Source organism: Macrobrachium nipponense, chromosome 26, assembly GCF_015104395.2.
Source record: "Macrobrachium nipponense isolate FS-2020 chromosome 26, ASM1510439v2, whole genome shotgun sequence".
NCBI classification, from domain to species: Eukaryota; Metazoa; Arthropoda; class Malacostraca; order Decapoda; family Palaemonidae; genus Macrobrachium; species Macrobrachium nipponense.
In genome coordinates, this window is record NC_087215.1 from 74,868,620 (window position 1) to 74,895,453 (window position 26,834).

Sequence of the window (26,834 nt, forward strand, 5' to 3'; positions counted from 1 at the left end):
TCAATATGAGTCAGCTCAGATTTTCAAACCTCGCGATATTGTCAAGAGAGCATGAAATTACTGATCAGTCGGACTTGGATGTTGTTATTAGCGAATTCGCTTCGTAGGATTCCGTTGTAATTCTGCTGTGCTGTTTTTGTTTTAGCTTTATGAAATGAAATAGATGTATGATTGACATGTTAAAGCTTAAAAAAGCGCTTAATTTTCACCTCATAGTATCTACTTTTCAGCAAGGGAATGTGGCATCACCTATGCAGATCGCTCTTAGGGATAACGAAACGTTCCAGTAGTCACATTGGCTTTTAAATATACAGGGAAAACGCGTTTTTTTTTTTCCAAATCATGACTCCGGTGGGGATGCAACGCTTGCACAAGTACTCATGCGACTGTGCGTCAAGGTATCAACCGTTTTTTAGCAGACTCGAAGCAGACGTAATATTGATCAGAAGACGAGCTCGGATGTAATCACGAAAAAGAAACTCCTCTTTTTATTTATTCACTTTTTGTTGTTGGCCATCCCATGCATCTCTCCGACGCACGAAAGAATCCCTTTGTTATTCTGCATGCAACTGCAATAATGGGTAACATGCATTCCGGTCTTTGAGTAATGAATAACTGCCGGCAGTCGGAAAGAATATAGAGATTGGATGCGTCCTTTGTCTGGACTCGATCTGACCGTGTCTCTGTGACTCTCATTCTATCTCATACTTTACATGTCCATCTAAATTGAAATCAGTCTCTCTCTCTCTCTCTCTCTCTCTCTCTCTCTCTCTCTCTCTCTCTCTCTATATATATATATATATATATATATATATATATATATATATATATATAGAGGCTATACACACACACATAGATATATATATATATATATATATATATATATATATATATATATATATATATATATAAAATGTTCGTGTACTATTGTTGACTTAAGAGTAAAAGTGAATCATTTCTCCCTAACACACACAATGTCATGTTTCTGAATACTCTCTCTCTCTCTCTCTCTCTCTCTCTCTCTCTCTCTCTCTCTCTCTCTCTCTCTCTCTCTCTCTCTCTCTCTCTTCCTTCCTCTTAATACCTGGTAATCACAATTTTCAGATCGTAAATTCTGTTTATATCGTAAAAATGGTGCGTGTCTGGCTGGCTCTGCAGTTTTGTTTATTTATTAGAAGTTTTCGATTCTCTTCGCGTCACGAAAGTTGGCCGTCGACGATTAGAGGTCATCACGGGTCACAGCGTCTCCGATTTTGTTTTGTTTTTTCTACTTTCAATTTGGTTAACTTTGGCGGTTACAAGGGGAGGCAATCTCTGTGAACTTCGAGGTATTTCTGCAGGTCACGGTCTTCTTTCTCAGTGCTGAATGACCTCGTATACTTAGGTCTCCATTCCTTGGTAATCTTTCTCTGTATGTTTTGTGAAGGTCATTTTTATTCCCTCGCCATTTCTAGCTGGCGTTCGTAGTACGTTAGATAAACTTAGTACGCGATTCTTTTTTTATTACGTTAGCCATCAATATTTCCCGTTTTCTTTGTACAGTGCTTTATCGCTCGTCATTTTCTCTTCTTTTTCAGAGCTCGGTCCATTAGTATTTCATAATTTTCACCAGTTTATCCATTAATATATAATACGTCTTTATAACCACTGGCCATGAATATTAGCTCATATTTCTTAAATACTCGGTAAGGGATAAGATTGCTTATTGTCTTCAGAGCTTATTGCATATATATATATATATATATAGTAAATATATATATATATATATATATATATAGATATAATATTATAATAATATATATCTATATATATATATATATATATAATATATATATATAATATATATAATATATATATTATATATATATATATTAATATATATATATATATCTATTACATTTATTTACATTTAACTTTATCACTTTATTTTCCTTCCATTTTATAATATATTCTTTCAGTTGAAGTACATTAAAGGTATCATCATGTATTGTATAACATTTGTATACAGTATAAAACTGCTTTGTTCTTTCCAGAAACATTTGAATTCAGCTGAACAGTATCTGGGACTATTGAAAAAAAAGTCAGTGTAATGTTGTATTATTTCTTTATCGCATCTTGCTTCACTTAAATTACTAGCATCGCAGTTCCACATATATAATATATATATATATATATATATATATATATATCTATATATATAGATATATAATATATATACTATATATATCAATATATATATATATATATATATTATATATATATATATATGATTTGCCCCCTCTTGGAACATATGCTACGGGCGACCAAGGAACCTCTCCTGGCGTCTAGCTCAGCATACGTCTAACTTCTCCATCTCTTGACTTATTTCAATTTTCACCCCAAATTCTAATTTTAATTTTCTAAATTCAAAAACACATTCGTCAGGGTAGGCCTACATGCGCCTAGACATATCTCTGTGGTCGTTTAAATAATAATAATAATAATAAAACCAATATTTTGTTCAATTAAGTTTTAGACAGCTTCAAGTTTTACGACTTATGTTTTTTAAACTCCGGAAATATGTATTTCAGTAAGTTATTCTGGGTTGTATAGGATTGTATTGGCTTATAAAATTATCATGTGTTCAAAGAAAAGTAGTTAAGTAACATTGTAGAGTATCCGTATACATAAATAGATTTTGATGTGCCCGTGGGTTTAAAGTGAATGTATGTGTCTTAATTAATGTAGTATTCTAAAAATTAGATTCGTACATAAATAGATTTTGGTATTATGAAGATATCTTAGACTTTATATGACTGTAGCGAGTTTTTATATTTTATAAAAGTAGAATAAAGAGTATCGGCATATAAATATAGTAATGTTACCAGTAGATGTTGATTGGTATCTTTATACGAGTAGTCAGGTTCCATTACATTTTAAAAGATGTCCTAAAACTACTGAATACATTTGTTACGTAGTTGTTGATGATATACTAAAGGGTGGTTAATTAATGCTCAGCTTTTGTTATTACCTTAATGTATGTTATGGCTGTGTGTTTGCTTTAACCAACGTGACAACGACGTAAAGTTTAGGTTTTATAAAAGTCCAATTTTTGATATATTCCTGTAGTATTCTTTTCAATATTTATATATATATATATATAAAATATATATATATAGATATATATATATATATATAGTATATAAGTCTTTTTATGAATATGTTTTGTCCCTTGCATGGAACATATTTTTTCCCGAATATTTCGTATTTCATTTTGAAATATATTCCCAAAACAAAACATTTTTTTTTTCGGGATTTTTACTTGAATGTCAAGTCATAGTTTTTCCAGACTTTCGATTAAGTTCATAGTTGGTTGCTGTCAGATTCCGAGAATGAGTCTTGTCATTACTACCCGGAATTTGAGACAGTCAACAATATCCTTTCTATTCTCGTTGCATTCAAGCCTAAGCTAAATGAGGGCATTCATTAGGTTTCCTACCCCATCGGCCTCTGCTTCACAAGTAACAGTTTTAGCAACCGAATGAACTAAAGAAGCAGGTGAATAGACCAAGAAGGCAAACAATTCGACTTAGTTATGTTTTTTGGGCAGAACAGTTACCATAGGTTTGGAACCCGGCCACTTGATAGTGAAAAGTAATATTTATGTTTGCTTAATTCTTACATTCATATGGCATCGTTGATTTTTTAAGGTAATTCCTTCTCCACAAAGCTTGTTTCATTTGATTTTGAGTTTCCATACTGCCATATTATCATAATAATTCAATGATATTGTATTCTAGCCGTCCATTTGTTAGAATAACTTATTGTCATGGTACTCTTACCTCCAAAGCATTCAATCTAGGGCAGTTTCTTACCTGTGGTGTTACCAAGCCTACCTTCCGGCAGGTGAAGCCCGTCTGAAGGCCCTCGAAGCGAAGAAGCAAGCCAGTCTAGACGATGGCGGCAGTGTCGAGGGACTCGGACCTGGCGTGGATATTCTTTCCATGGAAGGACCCCTCGGAGGTCCTCTGGCGTCCCTACAGGAGGGCGTTATCAGTGGGTTCCAGGTAAGATGTGAGGCAGTATGGCACACCTGTTCATCATCACACTAAGAATAGAATAGCATATTAGGCCAAGCGCTGGGACGGAAATTGACAGTGCAAGGTTTGAAAGGTGTAACAGGAGGAAAACCTCGCAGTTGCACTATGAAACAGCTGTTAGGAGAAGGTGAAAGGTAAAATAGAAGAAAGAATAAGAACGGAGGTACAGTAAAAGTTATGAAAGGGGGTGGAGATAAGGGGTTGAAGGCACGCTGCGTATACCTTCGAGTAATTCTTGTACTGGCATGAATTAGCTAGTTTAGTTTCATGGAATTTAGGCTGATGTGTCAAACATTTTAAGTATTTTCGGCCATTCAGGGCTTGAGACAGTGAAAAGAGGGAGTTAGAGTGGTTGAACAGCAAGATAAAGATATTCAGAAAATAAATGAGATGAAGTACAAGCATCTAAGGTAGTAATAGAGAAGTTGGCCAGGAAGATTGAAGAAGAGAAACGAGAATGGGGTTAAAGTAAAAGGCTGAATTGTAGGTGCAGCCAAGGGCCGAAGGAACGTTGCAAATATTCTTTAGTAATTCTTACAGTGCACACTTGAGGTGAACCGACAGCACTATCCATCTACAAGGATGCTGGCATAAGGACCACATCAGATTAAGTTGTCATCTAATAATTTGATACAAGAATCGTGTTTTTCCTGTTACCCAAATTTTTATAAGAATTGAAGAAATTAATTTTAATTTCTCCCATTTTGTGGGTCCATTTTCTAACTTAAGAAGTTTCGTCTTGAACAAATGTCAGCCATGAATATATGAAAATTGCTGTCACTCATTTACCTGTATTATATTTGCTCTTAACTAAACGCATCCTGAAGTAGAGGAACCTCCCTAAATTCCTGCCCTCCATAACGCTAACCTGTGCCACCTTTGTCCCTGACAAAAGATCAACTCTGGAGATGTTGATGATACTAACGAGAACCCTCTTGGGGCCTCCCGTGACCACCTGACCCTGACCTACGAGCTACAAGTGGACGAGACGGGCAGCAGGATCACGCAGATCGGCCGAGTACCCGGAGACGGGAAAGGCGCCTGGGAATCCGAGGAAGACGGCGGAGGAAGCCCTAGCGGCTTGAGGGCCGACGCTGACGAAGAGGACGCGTCAGCAGTCACCGACGACAGCGACGGCGCGCGGAGGAAAAAGGGCGCGAAGCACAGTCGAGGGAAGTCTCAGGACCGGGCGACGCAAGGTGAGTTGCTTTTGTTTTAATCTCGCCTATGCTCTAGTGCAAACGTTATTGCCAGACTCGTTGCATTCGCATCCATGTAATATATGGAATGTTTTATGTTTAGACCAAGCGCTGGGACGTATGAGGTCTCCAGTGCTGAAAGGGAAATTCGGAGTGAAAAGCTTGTAATGGTGGAACTTGTGGAAAACGTCTAGGTTGCACCAGTAAAGAATTGCTATGGAAGAGATTGTGAACAGAAGCAAAGTAAAAGGAATGAAAAGGGTTGCTGTTAAGGGTGCAAAGAACTTGTAAGTAATGACTACAGTGCACCACGTGAGGTGCAAATGGTGTCAATATGTCCGGACTAACTGATAAGTCAGCATTCTGTTTTCCCTGTTGTATTTTCATGAGGTCAGAATAGTGGAATGGAATGGAACATAAAATCTATGAGATTATTCAGTGTTGGAACGGAAATCGACAGTAAAAAGCTGACTTTGAAAGAAACTTCGTAGTTGCATTATGAATCCATTGTTTAGAGAAGGTGGAAAGTAAGATGGAAGATAGAGAATATGAACGGAGGTACAGTGATGGAATGAAAGTGGTTGTAGCTAGGGGCTGAAGGGACGCTGTAAAGAATCTTTAATAACCTCACGGGAGAAAAGGGAACTTAAAACCTGTCCCTTCCACATTGTTTGTATGGTGTTTTTACGTTGCATGGAACCAGTGGTTATTCAGCAACGGGACCAACGGCTTTACGTGACTTCCGAACCACGTCGAGAGTGAACTTCTGTCACTAGAAATACACATTTCTCACACCTGGCCAAAATATTAATGTTTGCTGTTATTTACGTTACATAACATAGAGTTGATGGTGGCATGTAGAACATTCATGTTTGATTGTAATTACAAGATCACACTTTGTTATAAGCGAAGGCTTTAATTGCAGGCGAGCGTAAGGTAACCTGTGCGCTTTTGAGCTTCGATTTTTTTTTATTGTTAATTCGACGAAAGGTGATGAAATTCCTTTTATCGTCCTTAGTACCCATTTTCTTCTGTAGTTTCTCTTCCACTGAAAACTTAATTAAAAATAATAGAAGCAGTACCGTTTAGTGCCTTAAACTTACTTCTTGAATATTTTAAGTAACAGAAATGTATTCAAGTCGCTTCATAGTTTTTCCTCTCTTTTCATTTCCCCAAGTATGTGATACTTGTAATAATAATTGACAATGTGAATATCTGTTATAGTTTTTGGTGTCGTCTTTTTTTAAAAGTAGGGTGCTACTATGACTGAATTTATCTTGACAGTCTTCAAATAACTCTGGGCTCTAATTTGAAGGGAAATCTCTATTACTGCGTTCATTAGTGCTCTGTATTCTTTAAAATTCCTTATTAGTCTTCAGGTGTTAATTAATGTCCTTAATATTACAACACTGACGAGATAAAGAACGATATAAGAACACATTAAATAAAACATCATAAGAATATATAAAGTATCATTACTTTATCATAAAAAATTTTATTTACTTTTTCTACTATTCTTATTTGGGTCTTGATCTTTTCAAGTAAGTGTTGCAGTAACAAATTAGCTGAATCCTCTCTTTGTTTTAAAGGATATTCTTGGTTTAAGAAAATATTCATAATTAACGAGGTCAGGTTTAAAAAGTATTATATTTGTTTTTCTGTTATTGTATGTACAACTTCGTTCTGACATTGCAATGTAATGTAAAATGTAAGCCTTTGTCTCAAACAATGTTTGCACATTCAGAGCAACAACAGAAACAGTATAATAATGATAACAATACTGAACTCATGGTCGACACTTTGCAGAAAAGATATCAGGTCGTCTAGCTCAGGTGCTGAAGGAGAAGGCGGAAGCAGAGGAGATGAGACAGAAGCTCTTCAGTCAGGCCAAAGATCTTCACGAAGAGATTCTTCGAGTGAAAGAGAAGGTGCGGAAACTCTACGAGTTGTTACAAGTAAAATTGTGAAAGAGACGAGAGGGTAGAGTATGGTCTAAGTCCTCGTAACTCAAAGTGGAGTTAGATATGGTTAAAGGCCAGACATTTCTAATCAGTTCCTTGGGCTAGAGCTCTGCAATCAAGATTTCTTTATAGCATAGTCTTTAACAGATAAAAAAAGTGTTTTTCCCATAATTATAATTGTATTAGGTTTACATTAAAATATCGTTACTTTTTCCTAAAATTTACTCCTCATTCCATTAACCAATAAAATGTTCGCTTCTTTATCTTCAATGACATTGCACTTTTTTAATACTGTACTTGCAATTCCATATTCTGATAAAACATTCTTTTTATTCGATAAATCTATTTTTTCCCTTCTCCAAACAGCGGCGCGAGAAATGGTGGAAACAATACAACGATTCTCGCAAAATAGGCACCCAACTAGAAGAGCGCCAGTCAGCCTACAGAAATGAACTGGATTCTTTACATAGGAAGATTATTGGCTCCATTATCAGGAGACAGCCTCTGGTCACAGGTGTCAGGGATGAACCCTCACGAAAGGCAAGTCGTTTCCAAGCTGCTACTGTGTGTGTGTGTTTTTTTATGTACGTATCGTTTTACCATCATATTGTGATAGATATGTATTGCACTGAGATTTTGTTAAATACAGTTAAATATGTACTTGACTAACATTTTGTTAAATGCACAGCCTCAATCATTCAAATTCTAAAAATATTCTCCAACATATCCAAACTCATTCAGCCTTCCAAGTCCAAACTCACTAACTCTGTTGGCTCTGTTTTCATATTAACCAATTACCACTTGAACCTAACCCATCAAGGCCAATCCGTTTTGTGCCATTTCACGCTAGGTTGGTTGGTTTGTTTGTTTGTTTGTATGGTGTTTTGACGTTGCATGGAACCAGTGGTTATTCAGAAACGGGACCAACGGCATTACATGACTTTCGAAACACGTCGAGAGTGAACTTCTATCACCAGAAATACACATCTCTAAACCCTTAATGGAATGACCGAGAATCGAACTCGTGGCCACCGAGGTGACAGGTCAAGACCATACCGATCACGCCACTGAGGCACTATCTCACTCTAGGCATCATTAGGTGCTTCAATACCCAGTGCATGTAAAGGCTCATAGACACTTTTGTCTGGGTCCAACCACTGGATTGTGTACTACATATGGGTAGAATTTTAGAATCCTTAGCTAACTGCTGGTTTACCTCTACAGAAAAATAAGAACAAGTACAGGCAGTGTTCGGGTTACGACGGTGTCAGCTTACGACGTTCCGAGGTTACGACGCTTGTCAATAGACGTTATTTCCAGGGTTACGACGCATGTTCCAGGGTTACGATGCCTACAACACTCATCTGGGAGATGAAATATGACACCAAAAATGCAAAATAATCAATATTTGAAGGTTTTTTTTTATGAAAAATGCCATAAGAATGCAGTTTACGTAGTTTTCAATGCACCCAAAGCATTAAAAGTAAGGTTTTCTTAGGATTTTTTATGATGTTCCGACTTACGACGATTTTTGGCTTACGACGCGTCTCAAGAACGGAACCCCCGTCGTAACCCGGGGACCGCCTGTATTACTGGAAGTGTTAACAAGTAAATTACTACATTTATCAAGAGTGAATTGAAGGATGAAAATGAGTGAAAAAGAAAAGCTGGAGAAACACGAAAATGAATTGGATATGGGCCAATACATTTAATCTGTATGTAGTGCATATTAGCACATTAAGTATATTCAACTTTTTACCTTTAATCTGTATTTGCATATCTGCATATTGAGTTTCGGAGAGCATTCGTTCGAAGGTAACTATCATAAATTTTTTTTTTTTTCATCAATACCTAGCGCTTCATCAATCTCACGTAAAAAGGTTAAATTGTGCTTCATTCCAGATTATATCCACTGTTTAACTGGATTCTATAAACAATTCATTTCACTACATGATGTGTTTTCTCTATTGCACACTGTTCCTAATAGCTACATATTTTTTCAGGCCAACTACAAAATCTCTATCATACGACTTAGACATGAAGTTGAAGATTTGAGAAGAAGAGTTGAAGCCATGGACATTAAGGTAGAAACTGAAGTCCGGGTAAGTGCGCTGCTTTTCAAGTTAGATTCTGTAAGGAACACTATTAAGGATCCTAGCTTAGATAGTGGAAGTCTTAAGAAGGCTTGATGACATCGTGATGAAAAATCAATAGTAAATGGCAGTGAGTTAGGGGAAGGCTAGTGTGTAATGTGATACACCAGTTTAAAAAATATTACTTCTGTATAAGACTTACAGTCAAATATAGAATGTAGTGTAGAAGGTAAATTCCGAATAATTCATCAGTGAAAAGAGAGAAGGGTAATTCAGTGAGGCTTTTACAAAACCAGAGAGGTTCCAAAATATATTTTTGTGAGAACTCCAATAGAGCATCTGAAATTCAGCATGAACGCTGCTTATATACAATAAAAACTTTTCTAGAAGGTTCAAACAGCAAAGGGGAATCTTTTATAACAAAAATCAGTGGCTGTCAACAACACTCATAGACAAATATGTTGAATACAAATAGTCCCTGGGTTACGACGGTCTCGGCTTACGACATTCCGAGGTTACGACGCTTTTCAATTATATTCATCAGAAATTATTTCCAGAGTTACGACGCATGTTCCAGGGTTACGACGCATGTTCCAGAGTTACAACGCCTACAAATGCTGATCTGGCAGATGAAATATGACACCAAAAATGCAAAATGATAAATATTTAAAGGGTTTTTTTTATGAAAAATGCAATAAGAATGCAGTTTACATAGTTGTGAATGCACCTAAAGCATTAAAAGTAAGGTTTTCTTAGGATTTTTGACAATGTTCCAGCTTATAACGATTTTCAGCTTACGATGTGTCTTAAGAACGGAACCCCCGTTGTAACCCGGGAACTGCCTGTATAATGGTTTTTCAAAGGCTAGTGTCACTTTATATAATTTTAAGCTGCAGTGACCTGTAAAGTAAATTTGGCTAATAACTTACTGATTATCAGTAATCTAAATTTAAAAGCCATATTCCTTTACTAGAGTTACCTTTTAATTTTATATACTGCAGTAGATGATTAAACCTTAGATAGGCAATTAACCATTTTAAATTTAATGTAAATTAATGTAAATTTATGTAAAAGTTATATAACAAAAAAGATAGTTCTTATCAACTTTCAGCATAAAATGTGATATAGACATTTTTCAATTATATACAGCTAATCACGAAGAATATCTACTTCATTACCACAGCCTCATCTTAGCCCTTAATTCTTTAAATGTTTCATCATTAATGAAATGTCAATTTTAATCCATAATTCTGGATCTAGACGACCTTTTAACCTGTCAATCTGGGTCCACCTGACATTCTAATCTCCAATTCTGCATCTAGGTGGCATTCTAATTTTTTTATTAAAGATCCAGGTAGCACTGTAATGAATGACTCGGGATATAATTAACAACCACTTACATCAGAATTTTATAAGCCAATACATAGTACATCAATCATTTTCTACAAAAAAAATTGCAGGTAGATTTGATGGAGAAAATAGCATTTTCCTTTTTTTTTTTAAATCTTAAAAGGTTTAAACTTTTTATAGAGTGCACCCCTATGTAATGTAGAAGGTGAATATAGCGTTCACAACAACAAAACTGGGAAGATAGGAACACTTTCTATAAATGATAAGACATAACTGCTATGGCTTTCAAGTTGTCTTTATTGACATATTGATAGTATTGAACACAGAGTCCAAAATCATTAGGCTAGTATAGAAGACTACCATCTAACCTAGGTACTTCTCATGGAAGGCTTAAAGGAAAATTGCAGTTTAACCGGTTTGAAAATGAAATTACATTTCTTTTTATATCTTCATTAAAAATGAACATTGCTTAAAATAAACAAGACTAACATAACTACAGATTATTGTTGTTTAGGCTGAACAATATTTCCTGCCTGAATGTCAATAATTGACTATAAATTATTCATCTTCATACTAAAGTAACCAAAAGCATATTTTAGATATTATGAATTGTTCCCTTTCAGATGGTAGAAATATTCACTAAACTATACTCTGTTTTTTTTTCATCTGTCCAACCGCCTGTGGTGTTTGTGTATGGTAACACTGCGTCCCGGGCTTTAGATAGTTACGCTATGTGTAAGTTTTAGGTAAATAAAAGGATATCTGGGTGTACATTTGCAACTGAAAAGTGTTTTAATAATTTACTGTATGCGAATTACACCGTTAATATTCGAAATAGGATATTATTATAATCGTTGAATGTAAGCTGAATGTAACTATCTAAAGCCCGGACGCAGTGTTACTATACAAAAACACCACAGGCAGATGGACAGATGGAAAAAGAAACAGAGTATAGTGTAAGACGCTTGCAAACAAAATTACATTATTTCTTTTATAATTGCAAAAAAGAACATGCTTCAAATAAAGAAGCAGACTACTATAACTATAGATTATTTTTATATAGGCTAAACAAATATTTCCTACCTAAATATCAGTAAATCACAAGGATTTCAAATTAGATATTATGAACTACGTATTCCACTTCAGTTGGTGGGAAAATGCAATCACTAAATTTCACATTTCCTTATCACACGATGAAGTCTTTTGAGATAGGTAGTTGTTCATCCTCTCCTCAATAGTATCATCAAAAACTCCACCTAAAAAAAAAAAGCAGAATAGTATCCTTCCAGTTAGAGTACAGGGAAGTAAGTATTAATTCACAAAACTTGAAACATAGTGTTGACTAAACAAAGGCATGAAATTGTACATATCTGCATTATGATTAAATTGACGATTAAAATATTGTAATTTCTTGCAGCTACGGAACCAAGCCGAGAGAGAGCTCAAGACATTGAGACAGGAAGTCAGTAGAAAGAAAGCAAATATGGCCATCTCACAATCTAGGGCCTCTCTCCTGCGCACTGCCACAAACTTCCCAACAGACCTCCTTGTTCGGATGTAGGTTAAGAGACCTTCTAGAAATTAATCCACGAATGGTTGCTCTCTCAAATCTATGCAGAAGCTATTAACCCCTAACTTCCTTGCTTAGAGTTGTTGAGGAAGAAGTTTGTACTTTGATTAAAATAAGACAAAGTGCAAAAACCATTCGTAATGGCCATGGCAATAGAAGGTTTCCATGGAGTCCCTGAGGGCAAAATAAAATGACATTTACAAAAGTATGGAATACCATTGTTGGACAGATGAGAAAGTATTACATAATCAGGTAATGTTTTTAAACAATAATGAGGCAATTCAGTGCTCATGGTAATTAGAAATGGATAGTAATTGCGTGGTGTTGAGAATAATGAGAATGGAAGAGAGCAAAATTATACTGGAAATGTTAGAACCTCTTGGTGCCTTACGTAAAGAACTGTAGCTAGATAGAATATCCTCATGTATGTTTAGTTTCAAGGTCATTTTGTGCATTACGCACTAACCCTGTTTAATCAGACAACTTTTCCAAGTGATTGTACAGTACTGATGCTTGTCATGTTGCAGTGTCTACTTCTGCTTTTGGAGGAGATTAATGATATGGGAAATACTGGAGTACTTGTACAGTTTAATTTATATATTATGGTTTTAATATTTCAGTTTCTTGTTTGCATAATTTTTCACCCTGTGGGTAACTAAGCTGGAATTCACCTATGTATATATTATTTTGTTGCAGTGTCATGTGGAAAGAAAACATAACGTTATTGAATATTATGTATGTACGTATTATCATATAACTGTAAAATACATACAACCATATGTACATAAAATAGCAATTAGATACATATACTACTCCATTGTAAAAAATAGCCATATGTACAGAGAATATTATCAAAATGCAGTATCAGATATACTAAAAATTGTACTTAAGATTTTGAAAATATTGTGCTAATGGAACACATTTGTTCAGTGACAATATTTTTTAATAAAATTATATTCAAAATATTTAGAATAAGACATGTACACTTTCCTATATAAGAGTATCAGTCTAACACAACTAAAGTTGATCTGTTCATACTCTGGTGAAAACCTTTGAAATGCACAAAACTAATGCCATTCAGTACCCATTACCATTTAATCGGAATGTCAGTGGGATCAGAGACCTCAGCCAAATATTTATGCCTCTTGCCCTCATGTCAGTGCCAGCATCCGATGAAAAAGGAGGAAAAATAAAAGGCTTATATGACTGCTTTTAAACCAAATATCCTCATTATCTATGCTGATTTTATTATAATAGTTTAATTTACTAATGCTCAGCTTTTATATTTTTAATTCTCTCTGCAATATTGAATTGAACGCAGGTCCTACTTTACCGAGAAAGTTTCTCAGTATTCAGAGTCTTGCTTCAGAGTATAACCCAAAGGTATGGTAGTTGCCAATTCCATGGTTAAATATGTCTTTTATTTATTGCCATACTGAAGAACATACAGAAAGTATGGCACAGTCTCCTCACCAAAAGGTATTTCATGTTATTTCTGGCATTTTAAGGCTGAGCATAGAGCGCCTTGTTTAGCGTACTGATCAGCAAGGCTTGTCAGCTCTGGAATTCTGTCCTGATTGTCTCCAGTTGATAAGTAAGCCCCCTCATATTTCCCTAAATAGACGACACGTGAGTTTATTTGGAACCAGTGTGCCAGAACAATAGGCATCTTGGCCATCATTACATTGTCAGTGCCACCAACAACAAAAAAATAAATACAATTAAAAATAAAATAAAAAATGTACCGAAGTTTCTTTGACGGAAATGAGTTTTCTGTACAACGTATAAAGCTATATAAAATCACCAGTTATAACCGGTAGCATTATTTTGTGCGTCCCATGCCTACGGGAAATGCTGACAGATGCACAATACCCATCTGCAGCCCTCTAGCCCCAGTAGATTTTAAGATCTAAGGGCAGACAGAATAAAGTGCAGACGGATTGACAGACAAAGCCAGCACAATAATTTTATTTTACAGAAAATTAATAATCTGTAGATTGAACAGATTACCAAGTCCCATTTACACATTCTTGAACCTTGAAAAGTGAAGAAGGTTGAAAGTTGAAGTTGGCTAGCTACGAGGGAAAAATCAAATGGGATGGATGAGAAGTAAAAGATGGAAAGCAGAATACTTGCAGATGGAGGTTGAAGGAAAGCTAGTAATATACTATATTCTACAGAGTGTCGCATTAAGCAAGTTGTAAGATATGTATGCCCCTAAGGACCAAATGGTAAGAAAAGAACATGATTGTATGTATACTTGAAAGGATATCTAAAATTAATGCAAACCTACATCCCTTGGAGATTTTGAATGACAATACGTACTGTACCAGAGATGAATACGTACAGAACTTACTATGTATGTACGTATAATCAAACTCTCCTCTAGCGACCAGCCTTGATAAACAACCAAGTTTATATGTGGTAACTAAATCACACTGATTTGAACCACCCAGACCCTACTGAAGGTCAACAGGAAAGTCATAGATTACACTTCATTTACATGGTTTTTGAATACTGTACATATTTTAAAGAAATTCCATTGCCTCTGAACTTGACACCCGTATTTCACCAGTTTCATACATATGGGGAAGTGTGGAGTCATCACCTGAACCAGTAGCACAAAACTGGCAGACAGCCAGGGAAATGAATTTAAGGCAATAATGATGGACAGTGAAAACTGTCAAAGCTCAAAGAACAGGGAAGAGTTTCCCTCTGTCTCAGAACCCAACCCCCTTATTACCACTGATTTTTTTTATTTATTTACACAATTTCCATTTACGTAGCATCTTCCAGAACATAGCCCCCATGTAAATCACGAGTTATCTATCATTTCAATAGTTATTGAGAATTGTGATGATAATCTCCAAACACTTACGACAGATAAGTCGGCCTCATCTATGGTGTACCAAAATATAATCCTCCACCAATGGATCAATTGGATTTATCCCTTCCCTAAGGATACTGATGAAAAACAAATAACAGAAATTTGTTTTCTGACATACAAACCCACAACATCATATGATCAGGATATCCTTGGGCAGGCAATGCACATGATGGATATGCATTGACTTCCTTTGAAGAATATGACTAGCTACTTGAGGCTTATCCAGGACCTTACGCCTCCAGTTGTGAATTAACCCGAGTGTCACTGTGCCATACGTTTGCAGAGGGCAAGAGAGAGAGATTGTTCAAAGGGATGGAACGAGGAGGGTAACTTGGATCATATGATGATGTGGGTTTGTATGTCGGGAAAAAATTAGGAATTTTTTTTTTTTTTTTTTTTTTTTGTATGTTTTTACGTTACATGGAACCAATGGCTATTCAGCAACAGACCAACAGCTTTACGTGACTTCCGAACCACGTCGAGAGTGAACTTCTAACACCAGAAATACACATCTCTCACTCCCCAATGGAATGCTCGAGAATCGAACTTGCGGCCACCGAGGTGGCATGCCAACACCATACCGACCACGGCACTGAGGCGCTTAAAATCTTTTTTTTTAATTTATTTGTTCCGACACAGAAACAAACCCACAACATTACATGATCATGAGACTCATAGCAAGGAGGGAGGTTGATCTCTACAAAAACATGAATAGCAAGACATGATATAATTTGATAAAAGAAGAAATTTTATGAAAGGTACTGTACGTACTCACTCTTGCTTTTCTGGACTTCATGTGACGTCTAAGCAGTGTGACACGGCTACAGCAACATTTCTTCCTGTTCGTTACCTGCAAATTCTTTGGGAGGTAATGGAAAAGCCATCAAACCTTGGGCATTAACAAGTATCTCACTATCAAAGGAACCAGGCAGTCACTATAGTAGGGCTGGTAATACATCTGCCACTATAAAGCAATGCATAAAGTAGGGATAAACAATGTAAGCAGCACAGGGCTGTCATCCATTTGGTACATTGCTATAATTCCCTCAAGATATCACCCCTGTAATCTTACATTTTTTCTCACCTGTTGCATTCCAACATTTTTGCCAGTTACACCTAAACAACTTTATGATTCTTGCAAATTCTCCTTTCTATCCCAAAAATTACCATAAATTTTAACAATGCTGTGTCTCCAAGAAGTATTAGTTGCCTTTTCCAAGCAGATTCATGTACCTTTTGAAGGTCAAAAAGGTCAGTTACATGATGAAGTTGGAGGCAAACACCAGAGAAATACTAATAAATCTAGATGACTCAAGTCAAATCAACATGTGAGGTCAAGACAGAGAGGGAGGTATCTGAATACTGATGCTTTATTACAGATGAACGAGGGTGAGCTAAACAGGATATGTAGTACCTGAGTCGGGTCTACAGACATCAGGGCGTGCAGATAGAAAATTTGTGTTTCTTTAGCAACACTTATATACGTACGTAAATAACTGCAGACGCAGTCTGCGTACATACATGATTATTATATCGCTGGAAAGGCTGGAGAATTCGCTACAGACTGATACAGAATAGAAAAATGACAAGTTATTAATATACATGGAATATTGTAAAAGATGTTGTCCTTACATCAATTGAGTGCATTCTCTTAAAACCATACATGAAGGATGATAAAATATCTCTTCTCTAAGAACTATACCAGCTGTGTAGTGGCCATCATTTTCATCATCATACACAGAAAAGATGTCACTACAATTTGTTGGTGTTAAAAATAGACGCCTAACCACAGCTGAAGGTAACTAGAATTACATTAAATTCTATAATAATACTTAAAATATTACCATGTAATATTATTCCCTGTTTTACAATCAAGTGGTTTCAATTCATATAATACGATCTACACTAGTGACCTGGATCAATGTCAAACTTGCATGATATGATATGCTTGATATGCCTTTAGCCAAACCACTACTATTCCCCTCGTATGCAGCAGTCATTGACAGACCATCGACTTTTAGAGGCAGAGGTAGATTTAAGGCAAAACTGCCTCCTATGTTTCTAACTTTCAATAAACAGATGGTGCTGTCCTACAAATTTCTGAAGAAACAAGGATACCTGAGATTGATCCCTGACTGCCTTTACTGCATAACAAAACTGCACTCTGCATTTATGTACTAATTACACTTTCCTAAGAACTGTGTATGCAGCAATGAGTCTGCTGTTCAAGGTTCTTTCGAGGTGATCTTTGTAGGGTAACTTGTATGGCAGTCATTCGTGCTCCAATCAAATTCAGTAGAGCAATCAGAATTTGCTAGGTCAATAGAAGACAGTGTCTGCATTAACTTCATAATGTGTGGGCTTCCTTTTCTTAATATGTGATCATTTCCCATTGTTTGCTAGAGCATCACTCAGTAATGGACATTCACCACTCATATCTCAAAGCTGAGGGAGTAGCTGTAACTTCTACTGGGTCATCATAAGCAACATCATTTGGAGGTGGGAAGCAAATGGTAATTTTTTTCTATATCAGACTATTACAGCTGCTACCTGCAGAATACATAAATTGATAAATATTTGGGAAGCATCATTGCGGATGTACAGCAGACTGCTACCATTGAATCCTCATTTGTTAAGCAAATGGGGTTCTATGTACCTTATATTCCCTACAACAAGGAATTTTATTACTTGATTTGCTCCCCTTTACGCTTTAAAATCATGCAAAAGTATCCAAGGGTAAGCTGTTCATATTTACCCCTCAGGCGCCAACAATTCTGTTGCAGTACATTAGAGAAAACAAAACTTAGGTACTTTAGAAAGACCGTGGAGGAGAAGTCTTCCTAGCTGTATGGATGCTTTGAACTGCAGACTTCCAGTTGAAGATGAAGAACCGAGGAGAAACTACTACTACAGCTATAGCAGATTCACATCCCCCGTGCATCTGATGTCTAGGCCATATCCGCGGACCGCCGATTTTCTTGTTAATGTGTGCTGTCAGTAAGAACATGGCGGAACGGTGCTTCGCGCCTTATCCGCATATTTAAATATTCTTGGCAAGCTCTTTGGTCTGGCAAAAGGTATTGTTTCGCTGCGCGCGCTAGCCTCAGGGTTAAGATCAACTGGGTACTTAGATGGGAGCCGTAGCTGCTACTGCGGATATACAAACTACCCCAAGGCCAGTTCCTTACAACACTCCTGATAGGATGTAGGTATGTTCCACCTCTCCTGAGGAATACATATTTCAAAAGTACCCTTCAGGAGAGGTGGAGGTAGATCTATATTACTATTCCGTGGCGGCGTAGACTATGGCAGTGGTGGTTTTTCTATGCAGTTTAACCTCCTGAACAAGAATTTTAAGTAATATTTATTCGGACGACTGTAATTGTCCCCCGAGGGCTCGTACTAAACACGGCGAAATACATTTGATGCCCCAATTCCTGGTGGCTTTCGTATTCGCGGGGACGAACGATGTGGTCATGCGGAATGCTTATATAGAAATACCGAGGTGGAACATACATCTTGCCTGTGAACTCGCGAGAGAGACTGAGTTTCCAGCCCTGTGATTGGCTTATCAAACAGCCAATCAGGAGCACCGTAAGGGACTGGCCTAGACATTAGATACTTTTTTTTTTTTCATAGTAAAGCCTTAAGCTCTGGTTAAATAAGGACTGAGTAGATCTGCCCGGATTCAGATAGGTAGGGCAAGCATCCCAATTTTACACTAGGCTAATTGGGAACTGTCTAATAACACAGGCTAGGCTATTCTGCCAACTACTATGAGATTCAGGGCCTCTGTAACATGGTTTTTTCGCAATAACTTTTTATCTATGCATTTCATAAATATAACGCTTATTCAGAATACACATTATATCTACACATAAATTTTGACTGTATTCTGCATTACATAGGTTGAATAAACTTGGTACTTATAATGTAAAAGTGACCCTTTTTTTTTTTAAGACGGGCCAACTTACTCAGAGAAAAGGTTTCGAACGCACTCGTTACGTAACTTATGACAACATTTTTTCTCTCTTTCTCGATGGATGATTAGCTATACGTTAGACCTCTGGGCAACAATGACATACAAATTTAAACACAAGCAAAGCAGTACACCTTTATGAACTTTGAAGCCTCTCCACTGATAATTGTCATAATGAACAAACCAACAAAATATATTAATAAATACAAAAACACTTCGATTATTAGTCTAACTCCCAAAATAAGTGTCCTAAGAAATTACAATCTACTTTATAGGTCACAATCAGATTAACAAGATGTAGGGAATAGTTGGTAATTTTCAAAAATATAATAGACAGGCTTGATTTGATAACTGCTATATCCAATGTCAAGCAATCTTTAGTTATTGGCTATCTACCTATTTACTGAAAAAAAAAAAAACAATAGCCGGTACCGTATTTTGCTTTAAACCTTCACCAATAATTATCGTCAGAATGATGACTTCATGAGGCTCCACCCACTTTGGCCTCGATATAATTCAGGATAACACTGAAGGCTATCATGGGCATTGTTGGATTAGAAAATTTAACTTCTGACTATAAAAACTCATTTCTCGAGCAGTTGTAAGAAATGCTAAATGATCCTCAAGGATCCCAGCAGTTGGCCTAAACGTTTAATTCGTGTATATTACTGCTATTACTACAGTAGTATTGCTACGTTAGCACCCCACCCACATCTATGTATCGTTCCGCCATTCATAAAGTCGTTATATCCAACACGTCGTATGGCCTAAAGAAGAAGAAAAAAAAAATCTGATGATCTATTGGTCTGCTGGAGATTTTAGCACATGTAAGCTTGTATTTACTTTGGACAAAAATCTTCTTTTACCAAAAATAGTTATACAAAGGCTGATTACATACAATCTCTCTCTCTTGGTGGCATAGTGAATAGTTAATGGAAATGTTCAAAATCCTGAATGACATTACAAGTATTATAATCACGTTGCTAAATACAAATCAGACTATAAACATTAGATTTTAAACTATAAACTGAATAATTACCTTTTCAGGGTATAGTAAGTATGGCCACGGGCTTTTTCTTGACTGTATAAAGTTATACAAGTCGTAAGACAAATGCAGTTTTGCAACCACGGGGAAAATTCCAAATCCTGTTAGCCATTCTTGACTGCTATGGGTTTCAGAGCCGATGGAACAAGGTGAATGAAGCTTCTGTCTGGCGGATGGGCGGGGCAACATTCGTAAAACTGTGTTTACCTTGCTTACGTAATGAATGTTTTTCGACTCTTGGCTCGTAATCATTGGCCATGGCGTCGGCTATAATTTTTACTCTATAAAAATTAAAACTATCGGGTTTAGGTTATTGATAATGTTGACAAAATTTGTGTGTGGTTGTAAAACATACATATGTCAACTTTCAGCTACATCCGATGCTTTGATGAGGAGCAAAGTCCAAAAAACCGTGTTACAGAGGCCCTGAATCTCATAGTAGGTATATTTGACTAGTAAGCTTTCGTCATACTATTAGTGAACAGGGAATACAATCACTGACATTGTGTTAATTATAAGCTAGGAATTACAACAAGAATGAATATAAAAACTTACTCCGCCTACAACTAAATTTCAAAGTCGAGGGAATAAAACATAAGGCATACATTGACGCAAGGACAACAGCGAGGTGAGCAAAACAAACTACCGGTTCCTTCGTACAGTGTTGCCAGATGGGTTAGTCTAAAAATCCCCAAACGCATGATAAAAAATCCCCCAAAACACCTCAAAATCCCCATTTCCACAAATATATTTTCTTTTGAATCTGTAGGTCTTACCAATATAGAAATTATTAATTATGCTTCATATAAGTGTATGCAAACTAATTGCAACATTATAAAGGTTTATACTCACCTTTGTTTCTTCTTCATAGATGGAATTTATTTTTCTAGGAATCCATAGGACAGCTAGAAAGGCTTTTAATTAAATGCTATATAATTATTGACGGTTCTAATTTACTTTTCATACTACTATATACCGGGGTATATTCTATAAAATAATGATGAAAATTGCAACAGTGTTCATAGTGAAAACCAATGATTATAAAATAATTCACAATATGGAAATGTTTTCATTAATCCTGTAGTAAATAGAAGGGTAATTGTTCTTTATAAGAATGAAAATGGTTCATTCACTGATTACATAAGATATACTTGCATCGATGCATTACAAAAAGGAAAAAACTATCCAGAGCCAAAAATCCCCAAATTTGTACAGAATATCCCCATATCCCCATCGGACACCTAATATCCCCAAATCTGGGGATAAATCCCCATATATCTGGAAAAGCTGCCTTCGTCCGTCTGTCATAACAATCTTCATGCAAAAACTATGAGAATTTAAGACCCCATCAAGATTGAGGTAAACAAGCATACTGTATGAATAAAATGAATTTATATACATACCGTGGGAATTTATGACATTTGCGGAATTACATACATTGAAGCACATCTCTGGTAATCTCTGAATTGATTATTCTGCATTACATTACATATGCTCCGTCAAGTTTCAAAACACAACTCCCTCCAGCAGTCAGACTGACACTGCTCGAGAGGGCAGTGAATGCCAGTGATAAGTGTTTAGTGCTCCCGTCACCCTTACGCAAGGGCTGGGCAGAATTAGAACTGCATAGCATCGCAGTTCCAAATATAACAAGAGAGTGGTAATAAGTTTTTAAGGTTTATTTATAATGTATACTTAATTTCTTATATTCATGTATATATTCAAAATTGTTTGCATATATATGAAATCTATGGGGGTCTGCAGGTCCACAGTGCCTAGGCCTACTGACGAGCCATCGCTGGCGGCTGTTAATTCCCGTGGATTTTTTTAAATTTCTTATTTTTCATAAACAAATCACAAGTTGTTTTCTTCACATTTCCGGGCTGCTATGTATTCATCTACTTGTGTGTTATCACCCAGTTCTGCCAGCTTACTCGTATTTCTACACCTGTCGCATTCTCTCGTTCCATTCTAAATCACGTCGTGATTGCCATTTATGGTTTTCCAGTTTCTGACTTATTCTACCTTGGTTTCTAAATTTTTTTTGATCAGTTTTCCATTATGGAAAAACATTCCTTGTCATTTTTTAAATATCTTATCTATGCTCCTCCAAAGCTTTTTATTCTTGTCCAATTTTACCTCTTGTGTTATTTTACTTTATTTAGTTTTAGTCAATTATTACTCCCAGGACCTCTCTTCCTTCAGTCAAATCCATTCTCTAAAATCTCGTATTATTTCTCATTTTTTTCTGTTTAAATGCCTTTAGCTTATACCTCTTCCTACTTCATCGTTCACCCAGGTTGTTCCTGAACAGTTTCTTTCTCCAGTAGACTATTAAATTGTGACGATATATTGAATGATAAAGACAGAGAGTACAACGAGAAGGGGACCTGGAGTTAATTTGTATAACCTGACACGTTTTATTCGTATAACTACCACAATCCTACCTCACTTTTTCTGCGTAGCCTTTTTGTTAGACAAAAAAAAGTTTGCTCTAATCTAAGGAAATATAACATATAGTCAAATGTAGCATTATAATATTTAGCCGATGGTTATCATAGAAGTTCACATCATATTCTATACTTTTATTGAAAGGTATGATAAATTTACGTAATGTGAGAAACAGTACAGTCCTCTTATGAAGGACAGCTTACGGCTTACCGCCAAAAATATTCAGTCTTATTTCCATGGTGTTCGCTATACGCCGTCTGCTTAAAACAATAACATTGCAGATGTCAACTCGTGTAGCTGTTGCATACCTCGTTGCACTTGGCAGACCGTAGGATTTTGTGGTATGTTACTCTTATTATTAGTATTGAGTCTTTTAGTCCAATTCATATTCGCAAATGAGGTAGCTTAGCCTCAGTTCAAAGCCAATTGATTAGGTAATCATAGGTAAAGTAGGCTGCAACAGCGATCATCATTAGCCAGTGTTGACCTACCTATAGGCTAGGTAGTAGGTATAGGGTAAAAAACCGTAGGGTACAGAGTGGACCATGTACGATCAGCGTGAACAATCCCAAAAAAAGTACATTATAACGCGTCCTGACATCGGAGATGGGCATCAGTCGCGACTTGTTGCTGGTGAGAGACGGAGCCAAAGACCTCTACTCTCCTTTCGAAGTAAGTATTTTCTCCAAAGTTAGAAATTAAGGCCAAATTTAAAGCATTAAACAGAGGGTATTGAAAAGGATGTCCATCTCAGTGCAAATCTCACCAAAATGCTTTCGAAAATTTTATTTATGCTTAAATACTTTAGAAGATTGACGCCATCTTGATGTTTGAGGAGTCACTTGTGTCAATAAACTTTCCACTCCATGTGCTAAATCCACACACCACTTGTACCCACAGATGCTGGGGCACTTTCTTCACTAAAATCGTAAACAATGACCTCCTACCACGACTTAGGTATCCAAGGAAATTACAATTTTTTGGTTGAAGAAGAAGAAGCGTACACAAAATAATTATTTGAATTAATAGTTAAACGGCAGTATAAGGTCATGAATTACATAAATTTTTTACATATTCATGGTTATTAATTTGAAAATATTGTTTTTGAAAAAGTAACTAGATTCCTGACTCAAATATCAACAGTTTTGCTTGTGAACGGTACCTCCGGAGTTCTTCGCGCTCTTCAATTGTTTATCAGTGTTGCCAATTGGTATGTGTTTACCCTCCAAACTGGGTACAAGACTTACACAAAACCAGGGAAATAAATGGAATGAATGTATTTGTTTGTAGTATATATACATACTAGAGCAATTTTATCATTATTGCATTACTATGACAACTAGAATTCATGGAAACAGTTTGTAAATGCATCGGCGTATGTGTGAAGCTCCACTAGATTGGCAACGATCAGTCATTTTGCCATCTGCTCGTATCTGCTTTAGAAATATCTGTAATTTTTGGGGGTTAATTTGGTTGCAAAAAAGGGGTAATAGACATGAATTAAATAAACATTTTGAAGTAACAAAGTAAAGTTAAACCAAATAATGAGTAAATTAAACAATTAAAGGAATAAAGCTTTGCACCTCATAAACTGTGTACTCGTGTGCTGCCTGTAACTGTGTTTGTGGAGTGAGCGCTTAGGAACTAGGAACCGCAACGTAGTTCAAGAGCAATTTGGAGTGAATTAAAACCAAAACATATATGATTACAATCAAATAAGCACTGTGGAGTCTCAGTTGTGATGGCAGTAAGGATAAAACCACCAATTACAAGGTAAAAATGAATTTCAGTTCAAACCATGACCCTAGGAATAAGAAGTTTCATACTTTCACTAATATAGGCAACAAAATGTTGTTTCATTTTACTGATTACAACTGCAATCTTGAGTAAGATCAATAAACATTGCATATATACACTAACATTGTTCAAATGAGTGCTGGGAAAATGGTGGCTCCGCTGCGCTTACGAACGGCACCTCACGCGGGTGCCGCCATATTGGATTTCAAAACTGCCTTGAAAACATATTTTACGAAGACCTCACATGCTTATTTTAGTTCGTATGGCGCTTTCATATATCACATTATGTTGATGAAACTTCAATCTTGTGAATGGTATGCTTAAAGATGTAATTGTATTCTTGTTTCACCAATTAAATATCGAGTGAATAAGGCTGATCCACGCGATGACGATGGATCCACTGCAGTTTCCCCTACCAATAACTTTTCCTCACTGATTGAAAGTCCAAAAAACAGTACTTTATTTTATAGATGTTCTTCATGATCAGTTGTATTTTGTATTGTGCATTCCTGTCTTTTAACCTGCAGTCTTTTTCACAGTTTGGCCATAAAAGTTTTTGGTTATGAATAATTTGTCATCATCTATCCCTGTATTCTTCATATCAGTGGTCAGCATTTTGTGATGTAAATGTTTCATGCCTTTGAATGAATATTTCTTTGTAACACCCCTTCTGAAGCCATTTCCAACTTTTACCATGGTGCTATATTATGGGATATGTTGAATTTTAGCTATCATGACTTTGGGATATTTTTTCGTTTTATTTAGCAAAAATATAGTTTTTTTTATTTTCATATTCTTTTATTTTGATGCTTGTATTTTTAAAAATTTTATTCTCTTTTGGAAAATTATGTGAGGACACTGATGGTCCGTCGTTTGCCTGCTTTCTACATGCTGTTGAAATTTCATGAAACACTGCTTTTTTTTTAGGATGGCTAGCCTTTGCTGTAAAGTTGGAATATTTTAGAGGTCTTGAATGCTTTGTTTCTTTTTATTTTTTATTTCTTTGCAAAGTGTTTCCTCTGATTTTGGAACTAGATTCCTGTTACATTATCCTTAGCCTTCATTTTTTTCATTCATCTAAATCAATTTTCCATCTTGTTGATGTTATTCATTATTCTCAGAAGTGTCTTGAAATGTCATCAGATTTTTATAGCTATTGACGTGCAACCTATATTGCATCCAAAGATAAAGTAATCGGTTACTTATCACTTTAAATATTATTCCAGCTGTTTCCTTGTATACCATACTTATACCTCTGTTTACAAACAACACATTTTATTTAGTTTACATCTTGTGATATCTTACAAACAACAAAGATTATTGTTTTAAGTGTATTTCATATTGATACGTTGATTTATCATCTTTGCTATATTCACTGATAGTTATTATTGTGTATTTATATTGCTCATTTTACTTTTCTTTACTTTTTTGCTTTTCTCCTAAACTTCATAATTTTCTCTTTTATGATTTTCAGTTAATGACCATGGACTCTATAGTCCACCTAGCAGTTATTGCATGTGATATTTGTTGCCTTCTGATAGTTTATAGTTTTCAGAGTAGCAGGACAGATTAAAGTTGGTTAGTTTTAATTAGAAAATCTGCGTATATCCCATATGGGCTACCAAGTGGTCTATACTACTAGTGACTCATCAAACAATGTCAACATATTTTAGTCGATAGCCCTGCTAATAAGATTTTCCTCTGTTCCAAAATGCAAAATGAATTGAAAAGATGGTGAAATGGAGGTGTCCAAGAATAATGACCCCTCCATTCTGGTGAAGAAAGTGATATATGTAAATAGTAATAAATTTGATACATATTAGAATGTAACTTTGAAAACACAGTAGGAAGTTATAGGATGAGTTGTAGATCCCTTCCCCTGTCTTGTTACTGTACCTAGGACACATTATTTTAAGTTAGGTTAGTAACTCCATTTTATTCTTGTTTTAATGCCATTTACATGTTGAAAATAAGCGCTTTGTTTTTATTTTTTGTGTTATTTTAGTTTTGCATACCAAATATTTGAAACTGGTGTATTTCGTATTTCACACTTGACTATTTTGCTACGTTTCACCTCATGTCAAACTTTAAAAGGACTTGATTTATCAGGTATGCAGACAGCACATTTTTAGAATACCTTTAATGAATGCATTTGTAGATGTTCAGAAGAATTTGTTAACTTATGTAAGGTAATTTGATAGTTACAGGACATCACCCATCACCATCAAATGCAGTTGTTGTTTTTATTTATTTTAATTATTTTTTTATAATGTTATGTCCCTCATTGCAGGAAATATAATCACTTCGTGGGCTGCATTGCCCCTAGACTTACATGTATTTCCATAGCATTTAAAGGATGTCAGGCCTAGTGCTTACAGGCTAGGTTAGGATAGTATACCTATTATTTGCATCATTTATAGTCT

General features: G+C 35.9%; 1 protein-coding gene across 1 annotated transcript in view; it reads left to right on the forward strand.

Moving 5' to 3' along the window:
• The window catches only part of LOC135200443 (uncharacterized), a 34,662-nt gene extending 21,441 nt beyond the window's left edge, over nucleotides 1-13,221 (forward strand). The window contains exons 4-9 of the mRNA XM_064229081.1: nucleotides 3,886-4,046; nucleotides 4,975-5,278; nucleotides 7,085-7,206; nucleotides 7,606-7,779; nucleotides 9,243-9,341; nucleotides 12,100-13,221. Of these exons, the coding sequence (XP_064085151.1) occupies nucleotides 3,886-4,046; nucleotides 4,975-5,278; nucleotides 7,085-7,206; nucleotides 7,606-7,779; nucleotides 9,243-9,341; nucleotides 12,100-12,243 (1,004 nt within the window). The 3' untranslated portion in view covers nucleotides 12,244-13,221. The remainder of the gene's footprint in view (nucleotides 1-3,885; nucleotides 4,047-4,974; nucleotides 5,279-7,084; nucleotides 7,207-7,605; nucleotides 7,780-9,242; nucleotides 9,342-12,099) is intronic.
• Nucleotides 13,222-26,834: the final 13,613 nt, after the last annotated feature.